The 21,281-nt window shown below is 47.5% G+C and overlaps 1 protein-coding gene across 1 annotated transcript in view; it reads left to right on the top strand.

Annotated features, from left to right (window-relative positions):
* The window catches only part of gigyf2 (GRB10 interacting GYF protein 2), a 127,385-nt gene that overhangs the window by 80,749 nt on the left and 25,355 nt on the right, over nt 1-21,281 (top strand). The window contains exons 15-19 of the mRNA XM_070884054.1: nt 8,344-8,444; nt 12,505-12,663; nt 13,924-14,082; nt 15,144-15,410; nt 20,830-20,952. Coding sequence (XP_070740155.1) covers nt 8,344-8,444; nt 12,505-12,663; nt 13,924-14,082; nt 15,144-15,410; nt 20,830-20,952 — 809 coding nt within the window. The remainder of the gene's footprint in view (nt 1-8,343; nt 8,445-12,504; nt 12,664-13,923; nt 14,083-15,143; nt 15,411-20,829; nt 20,953-21,281) is intronic.

The following is a 21,281-nucleotide window of genomic DNA, read 5'->3' as shown; positions in this document are numbered from 1 at the left end:
CAAAACTCTACACACTACTCCAGGTGTGGTCTCACGAAGGCCCGAAACAACTGTAGTAAGACTTCCCTACTCTTATGCTCCAACCCCATTTCAATAAAGCTAATGTACCATTTGCTTTCCTAATTGCTTACTGTACCTGCATGTTAACATTCTGTGATTCATGTACAAAGACGCCCAGGCCCCTCTCAATACCAAAATTTCCTGGTATATCTCAATTTTAAAAAGATCCTGCTTTTCTATTTTCCTATTAAATCGGATAACTTCACACTTCTCCACATATTGGGCCCAAGTTTCGGGCCGCGCCTAGAACGGCGCAGCCCCGACCTGGGCGCCCATTTTTCGCGCCACAAAGTGCGCCTAAAAAAAACTTAGATTCTCCGGCTCCCTGCTGGTCCTCTGGAGTAACGGGTGCGGCGCAGCACGAGCTGTAGGGGGCGGAGCCAGGTCCCTGCGCTGAAAACAGTGCCGGGACCTCTGCACATGCACGCTACAGTGGGCACTCATGTGCAGTAGCTCCAGGCGGCCAAAGCTGTGTGGGAGGGTCCCAAAGCAGGCAGCCCCTAGCCCTGGCTGAATGGCCTTACTGGGGCTGCGTGCATAAGGCTGCCTCCCCTGCCCAGCTCCTGCTTCCTCAGGACCGGACTCGACTCCCGCTTCCCCCCGCCCCCGAACCGAATCCCCGCCCCCGGACCAGACCCGACCCGCGCTCCTCCCCCCACACCCCCGGACTGGACCCGACCCGCGCTCCCCCCATCCGACCTGACCTCCCTCCCTCCCCCTCCCCCCCCCCCCCCCCCGACCCGAACTGAACCGAACCGACCTCCCACACCCCCCCCACCCGGACTGGACCTGACCTCCCTGGATCCGACCCGACCCAACGCCACCTACCTCTAAATCTGGTGCTGGGGACGGTCCCTGCCCAAAGTCCGGCCGGGCCCGGCCCGTTCAGCCTCCCTCCCCCTTCCCCCTCCTCTTTTCCCCCCCGCCCCCTTCGCCTTTCCCCCCCGCCCCCTTCGCCTTTCCCCCCGCCCCCTTCGCCTTTCCCCCCCGCCCCCTTCGCCTTTCCCCCCCGCCCCCTTCGCCTTTCCCCCCCGCCCCCTTCGCCTTTCCCCCCCGCCCCCTTCGCCTTTCCCCCCCGCCCCCTTCGCCTTCCCCCCCCGCCCCCTTCGCCTTCCCCCCCCGCCCCCTTCGCCTTTCCCCCCCGCCCCCTTCGCCTTTCCCCCCCGCCCCCTTCGCCTTTCCCCCCCGCCCCCTTCGCCTTTCCCCCCCGCCCCCTTCGCCTTTCCCCCCCGCCCCCTTCGCCTTTCCCCCCCGCCCCCTTCGCCTTTCCCCCCCGCCCCCTTCGCCTTTCCCCCCCGCCCCCTTCGCCTTTCCCCCCCGCCCCCTTCGCCTTTCCCCCCGCCCCCTTCGCCTTTCCCCCGCCCCCTTCGCCTTTCCCCCGCCCCCTTCGCCTTTCCCCCGCCCCCTTCGCCTTTCCCCCCGCCCCCTTCGCCTTTCCCCCCGCCCCCTTCGCCTTTCCCCCCGCCCCCTTCGCCTTTCCCCCCGCCCCCTTCGCCTTTCCCCCCGCCCCCTTCGCCTTTCCCCCCGCCCCCTTCGCCTTTCCCCCCGCCCCCTTCGCCTTTCCCCCCGCCCCCTTCGCCTTTCCCCCCGCCCCCTTCGCCTTTCCCCCCGCCCCCTTCGCCTTTCCCCCCGCCCCCTTCGCCTTTCCCCCCGCCCCCTTCGCCTTTCCCCCCGCCCCCTTCGCCTTTCCCCCCGCCCCCTTCGCCTTTCCCCCCGCCCCCTTCGCCTTTCCCCCCGCCCCCTTCGCCTTTCCCCCCGCCCCCTTCGCCTTTCCCCCCGCCCCCTTCGCCTTTCCCCCCGCCCCCTTCGCCTTTCCCCCCGCCCCCTTCGCCTTTCCCCCCGCCCCCTTCGCCTTTCCCCCCGCCCCCTTCGCCTTTCCCCCCGCCCCCTTCGCCTTTCCCCCCGCCCCCTTCGCCTTTCCCCCCGCCCCCTTCGCCTTTCCCCCCGCCCCCTTCGCCTTTCCCCCCGCCCCCTTCGCCTTTCCCCCCGCCCCCTTCGCCTTTCCCCCCGCCCCCTTCGCCTTTCCCCCCGCCCCCTTCGCCTTTCCCCCCGCCCCCTTCGCCTTTCCCCCCGCCCCCTTCGCCTTTCCCCCCGCCCCCTTCGCCTTTCCCCCCGCCCCCTTCGCCTTTCCCCCCGCCCCCTTCGCCTTTCCCCCCGCCCCCTTCGCCTTTCCCCCCGCCCCCTTCGCCTTTCCCCCCGCCCCCTTCGCCTTTCCCCCCGCCCCCTTCGCCTTTCCCCCCGCCCCCTTCGCCTTTCCCCCCGCCCCCTTCGCCTTTCCCCCCGCCCCCTTCGCCTTTCCCCCCGCCCCCTTCGCCTTTCCCCCCGCCCCCTTCGCCTTTCCCCCCGCCCCCTTCGCCTTTCCCCCCGCCCCCTTCGCCTTTCCCCCCGCCCCCTTCGCCTTTCCCCCCGCCCCCTTCGCCTTTCCCCCCGCCCCCTTCGCCTTTCCCCCCGCCCCCTTCGCCTTTCCCCCCGCCCCCTTCGCCTTTCCCCCCGCCCCCTTCGCCTTTCCCCCCGCCCCCTTCGCCTTTCCCCCCGCCCCCTTCGCCTTTCCCCCCGCCCCCTTCGCCTTTCCCCCCGCCCCCTTCGCCTTTCCCCCCGCCCCCTTCGCCTTTCCCCCCGCCCCCTTCGCCTTTCCCCCCGCCCCCTTCGCCTTTCCCCCCGCCCCCTTCGCCTTTCCCCCCGCCCCCTTCGCCTTTCCCCCCGCCCCCTTCGCCTTTCCCCCCGCCCCCTTCGCCTTTCCCCCCGCCCCCTTCGCCTTTCCCCCCGCCCCTTCGCCTTTCCCCCCGCCCCCTTCGCCTTTCCCCCCGCCCCCTTCGCCTTTCCCCCCGCCCCCTTCGCCTTTCCCCCCGCCCCCTTCGCCTTTCCCCCCGCCCCCTTCGCCGTTCCCCCCGCCCCCTTCGCCGTTCCCCCCGCCCCCTTCGCCGTTCCCCCCGCCCCCTTCGCCGTTCCCCCCGCCCCCTTCGCCTATCCCCCCGCCCCCTTCGCCTATCCCCCCGCCCCCTTCGCCTATCCCCCCGCCCCCTTCGCCTATCCCCCCGCCCCCTTCGCCTATCCCCCCGCCCCCTTCGCCTATCCCCCCGCCCCCTTCGCCTATCCCCCCGCCCCCTTCGCCTATCCCCCCGCCCCCTTCGCCTTTCCCCCCGCCCCCTTCGCCTTTCCCCCCGCCCCCTTCGCCTTTCCCCCCGCCCCCTTCGCCTTTCCCCCCGCCCCCTTCGCCTTTCCCCCCGCCCCCTTCGCCTTTCCCCCCGCCCCCTTCGCCTTTCCCCCCGCCCCCTTCGCCTTTCCCCCCGCCCCCTTCGCCTTTCCCCCCGCCCCCTTCGCCTTTCCCCCCGCCCCCTTCGCCTTTCCCCCCGCCCCCTTCGCCTTTCCCCCCGCCCCCTTCGCCTTTCCCCCCGCCCCCTTCGCCTTTCCCCCCGCCCCCTTCGCCTTTCCCCCCGCCCCCTTCGCCTTTCCCCCCGCCCCCTTCGCCTTTCCCCCCGCCCCCTTCGCCTTTCCCCCCGCCCCCTTCGCCTTTCCCCCCGCCCCCTTCGCCTTCCCCCCGCCCCCTTCGCCTTCCCCCCGCCCCCTTCGCCTTCCCCCCGCCCCCTTCGCCTTTCCCCCCGCCCCCTTCGCCTTTCCCCCCGCCCCCTTCGCCTTTCCCCCCGCCCCCTTCGCCTTTCCCCCCGCCCCCTTCGCCTTTCCCCCCGCCCCCTTCGCCTTTCCCCCCGCCCCCTTCGCCTTTCCCCCCGCCCCCTTCGCCTTTCCCCCCGCCCCCTTCGCCTTTCCCCCCGCCCCCTTCGCCTTTCCCCCCGCCCCCTTCGCCTTTCCCCCCGCCCCCTTCGCCTTTCCCCCCGCCCCCTTCGCCTTTCCCCCCGCCCCCTTCGCCTTTCCCCCCGCCCCCTTCGCCTTTCCCCCCGCCCCCTTCGCCTTTCCCCCCGCCCCCTTCGCCTTTCCCCCCGCCCCCTTCGCCTTTCCCCCCGCCCCCTTCGCCTTTCCCCCCGCCCCCTTCGCCTTTCCCCCCGCCCCCTTCGCCTTTCCCCCCGCCCCCTTCGCCTTTCCCCCCGCCCCCTTCGCCTTTCCCCCCGCCCCCTTCGCCTTTCCCCCCGCCCCCTTCGCCTTTCCCCCCGCCCCCTTCGCCTTTCCCCCCGCCCCCTTCGCCTTTCCCCCCGCCCCCTTCGCCTTTCCCCCCGCCCCCTTCGCCTTTCCCCCCGCCCCCTTCGCCTTTCCCCCCGCCCCCTTCGCCTTTCCCCCCGCCCCCTTCGCCTTTCCCCCCGCCCCCTTCGCCTTTCCCCCCGCCCCCTTCGCCTTTCCCCCCGCCCCCTTCGCCTTTCCCCCCGCCCCCTTCGCCTTTCCCCCCGCCCCCTTCGCCTTTCCCCCCGCCCCCTTCGCCTTTCCCCCCGCCCCCTTCGCCTTTCCCCCCGCCCCCTTCGCCTTTCCCCCCCCGCCCCCTTCGCCTTTCCCCCCCCGCCCCCTTCGCCTTTCCCCCCCCGCCCCCTTCGCCTTCCCCCCCCTTCGCCTTTCCTACCCCCCCGCCCCCTTCGCCTTTCTCCCCCCCCCCGCCCCCTTCGCCTTTCCCCCCCCCCCCCCCCCCCCGCGCTGTCAGAATCACAGACACTGACAGACAGAGAGTGAGAGACACACAGACAGTACAGAGATATAGAGACGCTGACAGAGACACAGAGGGGGGCATCACAGCACGCTGTTGGAGGGCTCTCGGTGCTGCAATCGGTAAGTAGAAAATGTTTTATTCATTGATTTAAAAAAAAAAATTATTTCTTTTTAATTTTTTTTATTGTTTTATTGGTTGATTTATTGATGTTTTTATCATTTATTATTGATGATGGCTCTTTATTTGTAAAACTGAAGTGTTTAATGTTTGTAAACTTCTCTTTAAACCCCCCCCTCCCAATTCCCTACGCTTGATTTATAACCTATGCCTGATTTTCTAAAGTGTCGACAAGGTTTTTTCCAGCGTACAAAAATCTTCACTTACTCCATTCTAAGTTCGTTTGGAGTAAGTTTTCACTGCCGAAACTTTGAAAACAGGCGTAAGTGGCCGGACACACCCCCTTTTGAAAAAATAATTCTGTTCCAAAGTCGAACTGGAGCAAGCTAAATGCCGAGAATTTAAATTTCTAAGATACTCCGTTCTACACCAGTTGCTCCAAAAAATCAGGAGCAACTGAGGCCGAAACTTGGGCCCTATAATTCCGCCTGCCATGTTCTTGCCCACTCACTTAACCTGTCTATATCCCTTTGCAGCCTCTTTGCATCCTTCTCCCACCTTACTTTCCCACCTAACTTTGTATCATCCACAAACCTGGATACGTTTTATTTGGTCCCCTCATCAAAGTCATTAATATAGATTGTAAATCGCTGAGGCCGGAGCACTGATCCTTACGGTACTCCATTAATTACAGCCTGCCAACCTAAAAAATGACCCTTATATTCCTACTCTCTGTTTTCTGTTCGTCTTCAATCCATGCTAATTTATTACCCCAAATCCCATGAGCTCTAATTTTGTGCACCAACCTCTTGTGTGGCACCTTATTGAATGCTTTTTGAAAATCCAAATATACTACATCCACTGGTTCCCCCTTATCTACTCTGCTAGTTGCAACCCAAAAAACTAACATTTGTCAAACATGATTTCCCTTTCACAAATCAGTGTATACGTTGCCCAATCATATGATTTTCTGAGTCCCGACTAATAAATTCTAGCATTTTTCCTCCTACTGATGTCCGGCTAACTGGCCTATAGTTCCCTGTTTTCTCTCTCCCTCCTTTCTTGAATAGCAGCATTACATCCAGTCCACAGGGACCATAAATTTCTCCAGTACTATTTCTTTACGAATACTAATTTCCTTAAGTTCCTCATTCTCGCTTGACCCTTTGTTCCCTACTCTTTCCGTATGTTTTTGTGTCTTCTACCGTCTCTGCTATTTCCTCATTCCACATTATAATTTCTCCTGTCTTTGCCTCTAAAGAATCATGTTTACTTTTACTATTCTTTTCCTTTTTGCATACCTATAGAAGCTTTTACAATATGTTTTTATGTCTCTTGCTAGTTTGCTCTCATTCTCTTTGCTCGCTCTATCAATTTCTTGGTCTTCCTTTGCTGAATTCTAAAATCCTCCCAGTCCTCAGGATTACTACTCTTTGGCAACATTATAAACCTCTTCCTTTAATCTAACACTATCTTTAACTTCTCTTGTTAGCCATGCTTGGATCACTTTTCCCGTGCAGTTGTTAAATCCTTAGGGGAATGTATATTCACTGCAAATTATGAATTAATTTTTTTAACTTTTGCCATTGCTTATCTACCATCCTATCTTGTTGCATGCACCTCTAATTTCTTGATTTATACTCTGTCTGGAATTACAACTACTGTTGGAAGGCCTATAAACTACTCCCCTTATTTGTTTCTTTGCTCCATCCAAACCGATTCTGCATCTTGATTTTCCGAGCGAAGATCCTTTCTCTCGAGTGTTTTTGTCCCATACTTTATTATCCTTTTCCATTTTACCTATCTCTTCTAAAAGTCAAGTACCCTAGAATATTTAGTTCCAAACCTTGGTCACTCGGCCACCACGTCTCTGTAATGGCTATTTCTTTCTTTCTGTGCTATTCATCTATTTTGTTGTGAATGCTGTGTACATTCAGATATAGCACCTTCAGCTTTAACCTTTTTCTATTTTTCCTGATGTCACCTTCGTCTCTAATGCCTTTGTTAAGCTCTTTGTCCTTTCCTGACCCACTCTGCTTATTTTTACCCACTGCTACTCTGCTCTACAGCCTTGACATTCCTTTTACTGCTTTTGAATTTTCCCTTTCCTGAACCCCCCACATCCCCTTTTCGTTAGTTTAAAGCCCTATCTACTGCCCTAGTTCTTTGGTTCGCCATGACACTGGTCCCAGCCCAGTTTAAGTGGCCATAAATCAGCTTGAATGCATTCTTTATGTTAAAGGTAAAATACCAAAATGTTACAAGACTGATAATTGTTTCATTGGAAGGATCGGTTGTATTTGCCTTTTATTTCCATAGTTGAGTGACGGTTGGTGCTGGCAGCATCTGTGTAAATGTGTCTTGACAGTCTTTTGGTGCTGGCGTTTTCTTGGTCCTAATGAGCTCTTGGTGCTGAGTGACCTAAATGGATCTTTGCTGTTACAATCCTGACATTGACTCCTTGGCATCTGGTGTTGTTTCTCAGTTATTGCTGATTATGTATTGAGGGATAAGTAACTCTGGCAGGATTTTTTAGGTTAACTGTTTCGGAAACAGCATTTTTTATGTGTGAATGTCATGAAGTGAGACACATTTGGAAACCCTGCTTTGTTAGGCAGCAGATATGTTACGAAACAATTATGAATTTTGTGAATGTTGCATTTTGTGAAGAATTTGGTAAAAGTTGATACAAACCTGTTGGTACAAACCTGTTGACTCAAATATGGGGCCATATTTTTTTTAATGCAATGTATTGCATGGGCCAGAGATGAAGAATATACCATATGACCATAAATCAGCTTGGGTGCAATCTCTCGTGAAAATACCAAATTGTTCCTTAGCCCCTTATTTTCTCTCAATGTGGCTAACTAAGCAGCTTAAGATTAGTCACTTCATAATTGTCCTGAAAAGGACGAGTATCCAGTTTTCTGAAGGTTCCTCACCTGGTGCTAAAATTAAAAAACGAAAGACAAAAGCCTGGAGAGGACAGCTAAATTAAGTGTTTTTGATGTTTTATTACCTAGGAAGAGTATATAAAGGAGTAGGTTAGATTTCTGAAACTTTTGATGAGAGGTCTGATGCGAGGACTTTTATCTGAGGAAAAGTAAAATGGTATAGTTTCTGAAGCTTTATATGACATAAAGCTCGACAACCATATCTGTACTACCTATATCTGCAGCATCATGTTAACATTTCCTTGGCAATGCATGTTACCCCAGAATCTGTTAAATTAGGCTGGATTCTATGGTGTGTGGAAGATACACGTCACTCGGGATGAAGAGGGTAATTTTCTGTCTTTTTGAAATGCACATTTTATCACTTTCCCCATCTGTTGTTCATTGTTCCCAGAATTCCTCGCTCACGGGTATATGGAAAATTGTGGAAACTGCTTATGGCCACCAATGCTGCTTCCTGATTTAACCAGCAGGTTCCTATAAGATTGGTTATTTTGGTTTTTCTTGCCTATTTATATATAATGTGCTGCTGAAAGGAAGGAATATATTTTAAGTTGGAAATATTTAAAGTTTGTGGTTTAGTGAATTTTTTCTTATCATTTATATCCGCTCATTTTCTCTCAGGTTGGGATGGTGGAAGTGTATGGGACTTGCCAGTAGATTCTCCAGCTCAGGGTGCCTCTGCTGATCAAATTCAGCAGATGGAGAGGGGAAAAGCTGCCAAGGTAAAAAAAAAAACCTCTCGGAACCTGTTTTGAAATATTGCTTAATAACAAGCTGGCAGTTTGGAATTCATTTTTTCTAACGGCGCAGTCAGGAGAACACCTTGCATCCTATTCTTTTTCTTTTGACACAGTTGACCACAAAATTCTGCTCCAACGCCTCTCCACCATCATCCCGCTGGATGGGACTACACTCGCCTGGTTCCATTCCTATCTTTCCAGCCATAGCCATAGAATCACCTGCAATGGTTTCTCTTCCTGCTCCCGCAATCACCTCTGGTCTCCCCCAAGGATCTATCAATAAATCCTTCCTGAGGTGCAGTGCCCAGAACTGTATGCAGTTCTCCAGATGGATCTAACCAGAGCTCTGTACAGCTGGAACATAACTTCCTCCCCTTTGTACTTCAGCCCCCTTGAGATAAAGGCCAATGTTCCATTAGCCTTTTTGATTACTTTTTGTATATGTCCACTCGCTTTTTGTTGTTTCTGTACATGGCCCCCTAAATGTCTCTGCTCCCCCACAGATGCTAGCTTGTCACCCTTTTGAAAATACCCTGAATTTCTTGGGTCCAAACTTTCCCACATTGAACTCCATCTGTCACAGTTTTATTCACTCATTTATTCGATCAGTATTCCGTTGCAACTTTCTAGTTCCATCTACACTATTTACTGTGCCACTTAACTTGGTGTCGTCAGCAAACTTGGATATACGGCTCTCTATTCCTTCATCAAAGTCATTTATAAATATAGTGAAAAGCTGAGGCCCCAGTACAGATCCCTGGGGGACACCACTAGCCACATCCTGCCAATTGGCGTATGTACCCATTATCCCTCCTCCTACCTCCTAACCAATTTCCTATCGAATCCAATGAGTTGCCTCTAATTCCATCCACTCTTATTTTTGTTAACCGTCTTGCGTGGAACATTGTCGAATGCCTTCTGGAAGTCCATATAAATAACATCCACAGGCACTCCCTTGTCTACCACCTTCATTATATGGAACAGTAGCATAGTGGTTATGTTATTGGACTAGTAATCCAGAAGCCTGGGCTCATGATCCGGAGAAGTGAGTTCAAAACGGCAGCTGTGGAATTTAAATTCATTTAATTAAATAAATCTGGAATAAAAAGCTAATCAGCAATGGTGACCATGAAACTACCGGATTGTTGTAAAAACCTGTCTGGTTCACTAATGTCCTTCAGGGAAGGAAATCTGCCGTCCTTACTCAGTCTGGTCAATATGTGACTCCGGACCCTCTGAAATGGCCTAGCAAGCCACTCAGTTGTACACAACTGCTATGAAAAACAATGCTGCGATGGTTTGAGAAGGCCGCTTACCACCACCGTCTCAATGGGCAATAAATGCTGGCCTTGCCAGTGACGCACACTTCTCAGGAACCTGGTTGGGCCAAATGGCCTGTTTCTGTGCCGTGTATCTCATTCTTGGGCCCCCTCCTATTTTTCACCTACATGCTGCCCCTTGGTGACATCATCTGGCAATACAGCATGAGTTTTCAGATGTACGCTGATGATGTCCAACTCTACCGTCCCTCCACCTCTCCACTGACATTCAGCACTGGATGAGCAGAAATTTCCTCCAATTAAATATTGAAGACCGAAGCCATTGTATTTGGTACATGCTACAAACTCCTTTCCCATGCCACCAATTCCATCCCTTTCCCTGGCAGCTGTCTGAGGCTGACCATGACTGTTTGCAACCTTGGTGCCAGATTTGATCACGAGTTGCTAACTCCTATCCGCTCCATCACTAAGACCGCCCACTTCCACCTCCCTAACCTCACCCGTCTCCACCCTTGTCCAACCCATCTGCTGCCGAAACCCTCGTCCATTCCTTTGGAAAAACCTCTAGACTTGACTATTCTAACCCGCTTCTGGCTGGCTCCCCTAGTTCTACCCGCCATAAACTTGAGGTCATCCAAAACTCTGCTGTCCGTTTCCTAACACGCAACAAGTCCCACTCACCCATCTCCCCAGTGCTCGCTGTACTACATTGCCTCCCAGTTAAGCAACATCTTGATTTTAAAATCATCGTCCTTGTTTTCAAATCCCCCTGACCTCGCTTATCTCTAATCTCTTCCATCCCCACAATCTGCCGAGATCTCTGCTTTGGCAATTCTGGCCTCTGAAACATGCCCTATTTTAATCGCCCCTACTTTGGCGGCTGTGCCTTCAGCTGCTAAGTTCCAACGCTCTGGAATTCCCTCCCTATAATTCTCCACCTATTTACTTCTCTTTCCTCCTTTAAGACACTCTTTAGAACCTACCTTTTTGACCAAGCTGCCCCTAACATCTCCTTATACAGATATGGCTCAGTGACAAATTTTGTTTTTGAAAACGCTCCTGTGAAGCGCCTTGAGATGTTTTATTATGTTAAAGGTGCTGTATAAATGTACGTTGTTAGGAAAGAATTTGATTTCTATATTTTATGATATAAAATTACAATATTATTCAGTGGGCACAAAGATCTCAGACATGCTGCTCATTTTTAAGAATTCAATCTGAAACTGTTCACCTGTCTTATTGTCTTGTTCACATGAAAATTTGCATGTAGTAGAATTACATACAGCAGTGCTGGATAATGTTTGAACATAATCTAGACAAGCACTTCACTGTCAGGCGGTGCCTTTCAGATGAGACTTTAAGCTGAGGCCCCTGTATGTAAAAGGTCTGCAGAGGAGTTCTGTGTCTTGAACAACATTTACCCCTCAACTACCACCACAAAATGATATTGGCCTGGAATTTGTAGACTAATTGGTGGAGATTGATTGCTATGATTAGTCATCAGCTCCATTATCATTGTATCATGTGACTACCTGGATGGACTTTGGTTTTTTTTCAGTCTATCAATTCCTATGTTCCTAATCTCCTGGAGCATTTTGACGTAACTACAGCCCAAGAGTGACGTAACATTTTTTTGCTAGGAAATTTATGCCAGTTTTACGCCAACATATCGCTAGGCAGGAATCTACTCGACTGTTTGCACCACTTCTGAGATGCGCCCCAAAAAACTTCTGTCGCCCCCATGCAGAAGACAACTCGTGCGAATTTCCTGCATTTAGGGTGTGATGCGCTTGCATAGATTTTCGCTCCCAAATTTAAGCTCAACATGACCCAAAGCCATGTGAAATCAGCATAACTAACATCTCTGGAATTTGATAGCGATTTTCTATGCTATCTTTGATTTCCTTTCACGTTTGTTTTTCCTAAGACCTGCACTATACTTAACCAAAATCTCAGTGCACCCAAATTTATTTTGCTTTCTCCCCCTCCCCCCCCCCCCCCCCCCCCACCCCCAGCCACCACCGCACGCAATCAGAGTGACTAAGCAGCTGGAATGGCTTTCCAAATGGGTATATTACATGGTATTTACAGCATAGGGACGGACCTTTCAACCCAACAGGTCTATGCCGGTGTTTATGCTCCTCATGAGCCGCCTTGCACCTTACCCCTGTTCTGCATAATAAGGGAAGAGGAGCAACAGAGGGAAGAGACTCAAAGTGAGGCACCATGGCAGAGGACAGCAAGTAGAAACGGGCATAAATTAGATCAAGGAAATTCTGCTCATTTATGTTGCTGCTTGTGGGACCTTGCTGCGTGCAAATTGATTGCCATGTTTGCCTACATTATAACAATGGATGCACTTCAAAAATACTTAATAATTAATCATTTGCTGTGAAACACTTTGGGGTGTCCAGAAGATGTGAAAGGCACTTGCAAATGCAAGTTCTTTCTTAACTGCTTTCAGCAATTGTGTTCTAATGCTATACTCATCTCATTCAGTCTAGTTTGTTGCATTCACTCACATTACTTTTCATGCGTGCATTAAGGAGCAAGTCATCCAAAATGCACTAGAAGCTGCTCCATATACTGGTACTAAAACTATTTATATTCATAAAGTTGTGGAACCTGTGCTTTTGATAATAACTATCTGTTTCATAGGTTCAGACTGATGTCTTCCCCTAAGTTAATCAAAAGAAAAATTAGTTTCTGTTAATCCATGTTCTACTGATAGCTTTCAGTGACCGTCTTGATTTTGTGCTTAGCTTGAACAAGAAAGGAGAGAAGCAGAAATTAGGGCAAAAAGGGAAGAGGAGGAAAGAAAACGACAAGAAGAAATCCGTCGTCACCAGGAAGAGCTACTGCGAAGGCAAGAGGAGGAGAGGAAACGAAGGGAGGAAGAGGAGCTTGTGAGGAGGAAACAAGTACGTTTGGGGGCAGTATTTAGAAATAAAAATACATCTCCCAGCACTTCATTCCTGCCCCCTCGGAATCCCGGCCCCCACCAGCCATTAAATTTAAAAGGATCCCAGAATCTGAGGAACGGAGCCTCATTAAAATCTTAAAATCACTGACCCGCTTCTCCAGAGTCGTTTACTCCGATGCCTTCTAAGCTGCCGCGATTAAACCGGAAAGTAGGCATGTTCAGTAGTTTGGGGCGGGTTTTCAGATTTCCTTCATGCGTTACTTACCCCGGCCCCCTTCTACCTATCAGCGGGAGGGGGGTGTTAAAATTGCCCCCGTGTTCTTTGTGTTGCAATTTAATTAAAAAGTTCACCATCACTAGCTGATGTAGCATTGGAACAAACATAGTGACAATAATCTGTTAGTTACTTGATACCTAGCGAGAATTCTACAGGCCCTTTTGTGTATTAATTAATTGCTAGTGCAAATTTTGAGTTGCTTGTCCTTCTTAAATTTGCCTTTGGTTGCTTTCTGTTATGCTATGTATGTATAAAGAATTAACAAAAATAGAAAATGCTGAGAACACTCAGCAAACCAGTTAGCATCTGCGAAGAGAACAGATAAGTTAATGATGTTTTGAGGAGCATTTTGCCCCTTTGCTGTCAAACCTGCTTTCTTCTCTCAGATTCCTGGGCTGCTGGAGCATGCTCAGCTTTGGTAGTTTTCATATATACATTTCTACCTGCTTTCTTTCTCCTCCCTCCTTTATTACAGCCTCAACTTTTTGCACATTCTCTATCTAAAATTTAAAATCTGGTAAAATAATTCTTGCCATCCAGCATCTCTTCTGTAGTTCAGAATATATTTCACACATTTAAGACATTGCAATTGGTTAGCACAGGATGTGGATCAATTCTGCCTGGTTGAAAAAGTTTGAGAGAGGAGATAGGATGAACTGAGCATTGGAAGAGTGCTCCAGGTATCTGTTATAAGTTGCAAAACATAGCTACTTACCTTGTGTTCATTTTGAGTGCTAATGGCTAACTATATAGATGTTCCTTGGGTTGAAATGTTATGTCGGATGCAGGGAGGGCACGACTGCTTATACATTAATTTTAATTTCAAACTTTCCTTTAGTCAGTGATTGCAAAGAATATGGTTTCTTCCCTTAAGTTTATAGCTTTAATATAGATAATGGTATAATACACAATAGTTGGTGAATTTCCATGTACTTGATTTGATCTCAATATCAGGGATTTTATTTACTTGCTTGTCCTTAGGAAGAAGCACTTCGACGCCAAAGAGAGCATGAAGCAGCACTCCGCCGGCAAAGGGACGAGGAGGAGCGACAACAGCAGGAAGAAGCTCTCCGACAGCATGAAGAAAGACAGAGAGAAGAGGAAGAAAGGCGCCAAAGGGAAGAGTTCCTTCGAAATCAGGTACCTGCACGAGAATAATTGGGGAAAAATACCTTAACTGGAGAGATTTGGTTTGTTCTATAAGCTATTCACACGTGTTGGATATTTTAAAAGAATTTACTGGAATTTTTTTGTAACTTATTTTTCAAGATGAGACCGATTCACTTGTGTTGTTTCTGTTCACTGAATCATTTAAATGTTAAAGTATATATCTATTTTGCTGACTAGTTGAAAGTGCATGCATTTTGAATAGTTTGAGTGTCATGAGGATTTTGACGTAAGCAATGACAACAAAGCTCAAATAATTTTGCGGTCAGTTAGCTATTCTAGATAGATCAAATACTTATATTATTAACATTGAATATTAAATCTTTGATTTTTGAATCATTTACATTATTCTTGCATAACATTCTTGCATTAAAGGAAAGGGCTTGCATTTATATAGTGTCTTTCATGACCTCAGGGCATCCCAAAGTGCTTTACAACCATGAAGTACTTTTGAACTGTAGTCACTGTTGAAATGTAGGGAAACGCGACAGCCAATTTGCCCATGAGCTATGTGACCAGATCATCTATTTTAGTGATGTTGCTTGAGGGATAAATATTGGCCAGGACACTCAAATTCTTCGAATAGTGTCATGGATTCTTTTATGTCTACCTGAGAGGGCAGGTTTAACGTTCCATCTCAAAGATCCTCTGGCAGTGCAGCACTCCCTCAGTACTGCACTGAAGTATCAGCCCGGATTATGTGCTTTAGTGGGACTTGTACCCACAACCTTCTGACTGAAAGGTGAGAGTGCTACCTCTGAGCCAAGGCTGATACCTAATTATATAGTATGTTGGTGTTTCTTTTGTTTATATTGGTTAAAAACTTCAGCAACAAATCTTTTCAAGTTTGTTTTAATAATTACATTTAAACTTTAGTTGGGTTTGACTGCAACAAAATCAATGTGTACTAACACCAAGACAGTAACTCATTCTTTGCCATAGGGGTACTGCAGAGTTTTCCATGCACAAAAGCTCTTGTATAACTGCACATAAGACTTAATTTAGCTTCCGCATTCTGCTTTTCTTAACGAAAGGAAGAAGAGCGTCGACGTAAAGAAGAAGAGGCAGCACGGTGGGTGATGGAGGAGGAGGCAGCTCGGCAACGAATGGAAGAAGATAACCGGCTACGAATTGAGGAGGAGAATCGGCTTCGACTAGAGGAAGAGGAGCAGAAACGAAAAGATCTGGAGCGGTATAAAGAGCTGCAGAAGCAAGAGGTTATGAGACAGAGACAACAACAGCAGGAGGCACTAAGACGTTTACAACAACAGCAACAGCAACAACAGCTAGCACAAATGAAGGTAAGAATTAGAAGGGTGTATTGTATGCTTGAGGTTTCTGGCAACAAAGATCGAAAAAACTTGTATAAATGTGAAACGCAAGATCGGAATTAGTGACTACCAGACTTAGTCAATGTTGTTATTACTCTGGGTCCAGGAATAACTAGTTCAAACAGATGCTGCTTGGCCAAGCATTAATACTTGTGTTGCACTGATTGAAGCATAGAAAATAGGAGCAGTCGTAGGCCATTAAGCCCTTCGAGTCTGCACCACTATTCAATATGATCATGGCTGATCCTCTATCTCAACACCATATTCCTGCTTTTTTCCCATACCCCTTGATGTCTTTTTTGTCTAGAAATCTATCCATCTCCCTCTTAAATATATTCAGTGACTTGGCCTCCACAGCCTTCTGTGGTAGAGAATTCCACAGATTCACCACCCTCTTGAGTGAAAAAATGTATTCTCCTCTCGGTCCTAAATTTCCTACCCCGTATCCTGAGACTGTGACCCTCCCCGTTCTAGACTTCCCAGCCAGTGGAAACATCCTCCCCGCATCCAGTCTAACCAACCCAGTCAGAATTTTATATGTTTCAATGAGATCCCCTCTCTTCTAAACTCTAGTGAATACAGACCTAGTCAACCCAATCTTTCCTCATACGACAGTCCTGCCGTCCCAGGAATCCATCTGGTTAACCTTCGCTGCACTCCCTCTCTGACAAGTATATCCTTTCTTAGGTAAGGAGACCAAAACTGCACACACTACTCCAGGTGTGGTCTCACCAAGGCCCTGTGTAACTGTAATAAGTCATCCTTGTTCCTGTACTCAAATCCTCTTGCAATGAAGGCCAACATATAATTTGCCTTCCTAACTGCTTGCTGTACCTGCATGTTTGCTTTCAATGACTGGTGTACAAACACATGGCAGATACAGTATAATGTGGATAAATGTGAAGTTATCCACTTTGGTAGGAAAAACATAAGGACAAAGTATTATTTAAATGGTGATGGCTTGGGAAGTGTCGATGTACAGAGGGTCCCTCTTTTAGTACTCTGGGATGCAGATCATCAGGCCCTGGGGATTTATCGGCCTTCAGTCCCATTAGGTTTTCCAGCACTATTTTCTTACTAATAATCATTTCCTTTAATTCCTCTTGCTCACTAGACCCTTGGTTTCCTAACATTTCTGGGACGTTATTTGTGTCCTCTTCCGTGAAGACAGAACCGAAGTATTTAATTGTTCTGCCAATTCCTTGTTCCCCATTATCAATTCTCCCATTTCTGTCTGTAAAGGATGTACATTTGTCTTCACTAATCTTTTATTACGTACTTGTAGGAAGATTTGCAGTCGGTTTTTATGTTCCTTGCAAGTTTACTCTCGTACTCTTATTTTTCCTCTTTTAATCAGTCTCTTGGTCCTTTTTTGCTGAATTCTAAACTGCTCCCAATCCTCAGGCTTGCTACTTTTTCTGGCAACTTTGTATAACTCCTCTTTGAATCTAATACTATCCTTAATTTCTTTTGTTAGCCATGGTTGGGCCACTGGTGTTTTTACGCCAGAAAGGAATGTATAACTATTGCAATTCATGCACTCGTTCCTTAAATGTAGCCATTGCCTATCCACCGTCATGCCTTTTAATGAATCTTCCCAATCTATCATAGCCAATTCATTCCTCATACCTTCGTAGTTTCCTTTGTTTAGATTTAGGACCCTAGTTTCGGATTGGATTACTTCACTTTCCATCTTAATAAAGAATTCAGTTCTGTTATGGTCACTCTTCCCTAAAGGATCCTGCACAACAAGATTGTTAATAAATTCCTTCTCATTACACAATACCCAATCTAGGATAGCCTGTTCCCTGGTAGGCTCCTCAACATACTGTTCTAAAAAACCATCTCGTACACACTCCAGGAATTAATCTGCCACAGTATTATTACTAATTTGGTTTGGCCAGTCTATGTAGATTAAAGTCACCTACAATTACTGTAGTACCCTTGTTACATGCATCTCTAATTTCCTGTTTGATGCTGTCCTTTACACTACCACTACTGTTTGGAGGCCTATAGACAACTCTCACCAATGTTTTCTGCCCCTTGGCTCTCCTTAGCTCCACCCAGACTGATTCTACATAATTTTCTGAGCCAATATCCTTTTTCACTATTGCTCTGATTTCATCCTTTACTAACAACGCCACACCACTCCTTTTTACCTGTCCTTCCTAAATATCGAATATCCTTGGATATTCAGTTCCCAACCCATGTCTCTGTAATTGCGACTATATCGTATCTGTTTACTTCTATTTGCGCTGTTAATTTGTCTGCCTTATTACAGATGCTTCGTGCATTCAGATACAATGCTTTTAGATTTGTCTTTTTAACATTATTAGACATCTTGACATTAATTTGTGCTATAGCCCTATTTGTCTTATCATTATTTTTTCTTACCTGGACCCTATTTGTTAGTGCACTCTGTTGTGTGTATGCTCTTTCCCTTCCTGATATAATCTGGTTATCCTTACTACAATCACCTTTCCTGCATTGCTTCCTTTTCATTTCTCTTTAGCATTCTAGATTTAGAAACATAGAAAATAAATGCAGGAGTAGGCCATTCGGCCCTTCGAGCCTGCATCGCCATTCAATGAATTCATGGCTGAACATGCAACTTCAGTACCCCATTCCTGCTTTCTCGCCATACCCCTTGATCCCCCTAGTAGTAAGGACTACATCTAACTCCTTTTTGAATATACTTAGTGAATTGGCCTCAACAACTTTCTGTGGTAGAGAATTCCACAGGTTCACCACTCTCTGAGTGAAGAAGTTTCTCCTCAACTCGGTCCTAAATGGCTTACCCCTTCTCCTTAGACTGTGACCCCTGGTTCTGGACTTCCCCAACATTGGGAACATTCTTCCTGCATCTAACCTGTCTAAACCTGTCAGAATTTTAAACGTTTCTATTTCTCTCCACTGCGACCGTCCTCCCCCTCCCCCTTATTTAGTTTAAAGCCCTGTCTACCTCCCTAGTTATTTGGTTTGTTAGAACTCTGGTCCCAGAATAGTTCAGGTGTAGTCCGTCCCCGCGGAACAGCTCTCTCTTTCCCGAGTATTGGTGCCAGTACCCCACTAATCGAAATCCACTTCTCCCACACCAACCTCTCATCTCCCTGATTCTATTGACCCTATGCCAATTTGCTCGTGGCTCAGGTAATAATAGAGATTATTACCTTTTGAGGTTCTGCTTTTCAATTTAGTCCATAGCTGTTCAAACTCTCTCAGCAGAACATCTTTCTTAGTCCTACCTATGTCATTGGTACCTACGTGTACCACGACAACTGGATCCTCCCCCTCCCACTCCAAGTTCTTGCCCAGCCCAGAGAAGATGTCCTTTACCCTGGCACCGGAGTAGGCAACACAGCCTTTGGAACGCATGCTCTCGGCTGCAGAGAACCCTGTAGGACAGTATCTCGTAGCATTGCACTAAAGATACAAAATTATTAGTTAAAAGTATTGCTGTTTTGAATATTAGCCATATACGAATTAATTTTTCTGCCGTATCCACATATTTCCATGTTTGAATGAATATAGATTAAGGATTCTGTTTTGTGGATCACAAGATATATATGGGTGAGGAAAGTCATTTTGTACTTGGTAGGGAATGTGGACAGAATTAATATTGAAAATCAGCAAACATTAGTGGTTGTAACATCAGAATTTTGTTAATGGTCCAGTTGGCTTGGTGTTAGTTGAAAGCATTATCTTTGCTGTTTTGAGTCTGGAGTTTGTTCAGTGATATCAATCATCTAATTTCATCATTTGCATAAGTTAAATGATATATCAGCTCTTTTTTTTGTAAGGAAATACTTGGACCTTTAACCTTCGATTAGAGAAATTAATTTGAGGGTAGTAATACAAAGTGAAATTCTGTGTGAAATTCTAATTGTTACATTTAAATGCACCTTAATTTTAGTATGTTTTTTATGCCACATGGGGGATAGCTGGGGAAAAAAAAGTTTTACATAGATCCTTTGCATTTACCTTGGTGCAATTGTTAAAAACAAAAAGAAAAACATCTAATCTTATCTGACCAATCTAGTATCTTCCAATTGATTGTTTCATATCCAGTGCTCTTGCTACAGTGTTGATTCATGCTGTAAAGCAACCACTCTCCCCAGGTTTACTTCAGATTCCTACTGGCAGCATCTTTCTCTTTTTTTCAAATGCAGATTGATGTATGATTTGTTCTTTTGGATTTCTTTTTACAGGGATGACACTTTTAATGAGAAAAATTTGTTTAGAAAATGTATATGGTATTTCTAACTCGCAGCAATCTTAAAAACAATGTTTCCTATAGTCTTTTTCTGCAATTGTGCTACATCTTTTTTTAAAGCACTTAATATGTGCAGTCCACTCATGAGGGCAATAACAAAGTAATTTCTTCATGACCCAAACTCAAGATATCTTTATGTCCTAGACAGAATAAGACAATCTGTGTGAATTAGATATGTATGGTGTCTCATTTTAGTTTAATTTAACCTGTATGAATTGTGCCTTCCAGAACTTGCACATTTCAGACCAAGCCAGTCATATTATTTTGGAACGGACATCGCCTTATTCATTATGTAGTTTTTAATCCTCCAGTTAAATTCAGTATCAAAATTGCTACCTTCTGTGTAGCACCAACGTTACAGTGCAACTGTAATTATCTGACTTAATGGAGTGGCTCTTTCGCCCTATTTCTCTTCCCCATCTTTCTTCCTGCTCCTCTCTTTCTTTCCGCCCCACCCCCCCCCCCCCCCCAGGGAAGATAATGGAAACTGGTGGAGTGCATATTGGGTTTATAAATAATGGCATAGAGCTGTCAGAGTCTGGTGGATGCAGTGTGAGCTTTGAAACCAGAACATTAAGCTCCTCAAGTGGCAATTTTTCTTGCCAGTGAGAACAGACCAGCCGAGGTGTGTGAAGAGAAAATTCAGGTCATCCTGACTCTCTGATCTCCCAGTATCTCAACATTTCTCAGATAATGAAGAGTGCAGATTTTGGGATTTTACAGCAGTCTTCTGCATAGTGCAATTTGAATAATGAAATCCAGTTTGCAGAATGTGGTGCCTCTGATGTTGATCTGGATGATCAATTGATGCATTGAATTTGTTTTCCATTTTCTCTTCCAAAACACTCTAGTCCCCTCTTCTAGAGGAGAAGAATTTGTTATGGTACTGTCTAAAGCTATAATTTGTTGCTTCTGTGACTTTAAAACCCCTAATTAGATTTTGAACAACTGCATTTAACAGCTGACCTTTTAATGGGTAAAATGATCAGCACCACTGACTTAAGGAACTTTGGTTATATTTATTTAACAGAGGAAATTAGTTGTACCAGTCTGGAACCAAATCTGCTATTCTGTAGCTTTTATTCTAGTTTAATCTTTAGTCCAAATTTTCTTCAGCTTCCTTCCTCTTCAACATGGGGCCAGCAGTCGTCTTCAGTTTCACCACAAACCCAGGGTGCACTATCACTATCTGAAATACAGAAATTGGAGGAAGAAAGAGAGCGGCAGCTACAGGAAGAGGTAATGCAATATATTTGAAGGTGAATAATTGAAGCTTTGATCTAAATCGTGAATGGATTTTATAAGAATCGGCACTACTTTGCTCGTGTTCTACTAATCAACTGCTTTTAAACATTGTGCCGACTGTAAAAACTTCCATTGGAATACAATTGACAAGACATACATCTAGAATATCACAAATATCTTTCCCATCCTCAATTTACAAAAATTATTGTACTTCTATGCCTGGCTATTTTTTTAAATATCCACTGAGCAATGGAATAAACTGCAGCTCTATATCTGTTACTTCCTTTGATCCCATGATTGCTTGGTGCTGTTAGACTGCCTGT

This window comes from Pristiophorus japonicus, chromosome 6 (assembly GCF_044704955.1).
Source record: "Pristiophorus japonicus isolate sPriJap1 chromosome 6, sPriJap1.hap1, whole genome shotgun sequence".
In the NCBI taxonomy this organism is placed as follows: Eukaryota; Metazoa; Chordata; class Chondrichthyes; family Pristiophoridae; genus Pristiophorus; species Pristiophorus japonicus.
This window is presented reverse-complemented; position numbering and strand designations above follow the sequence as displayed.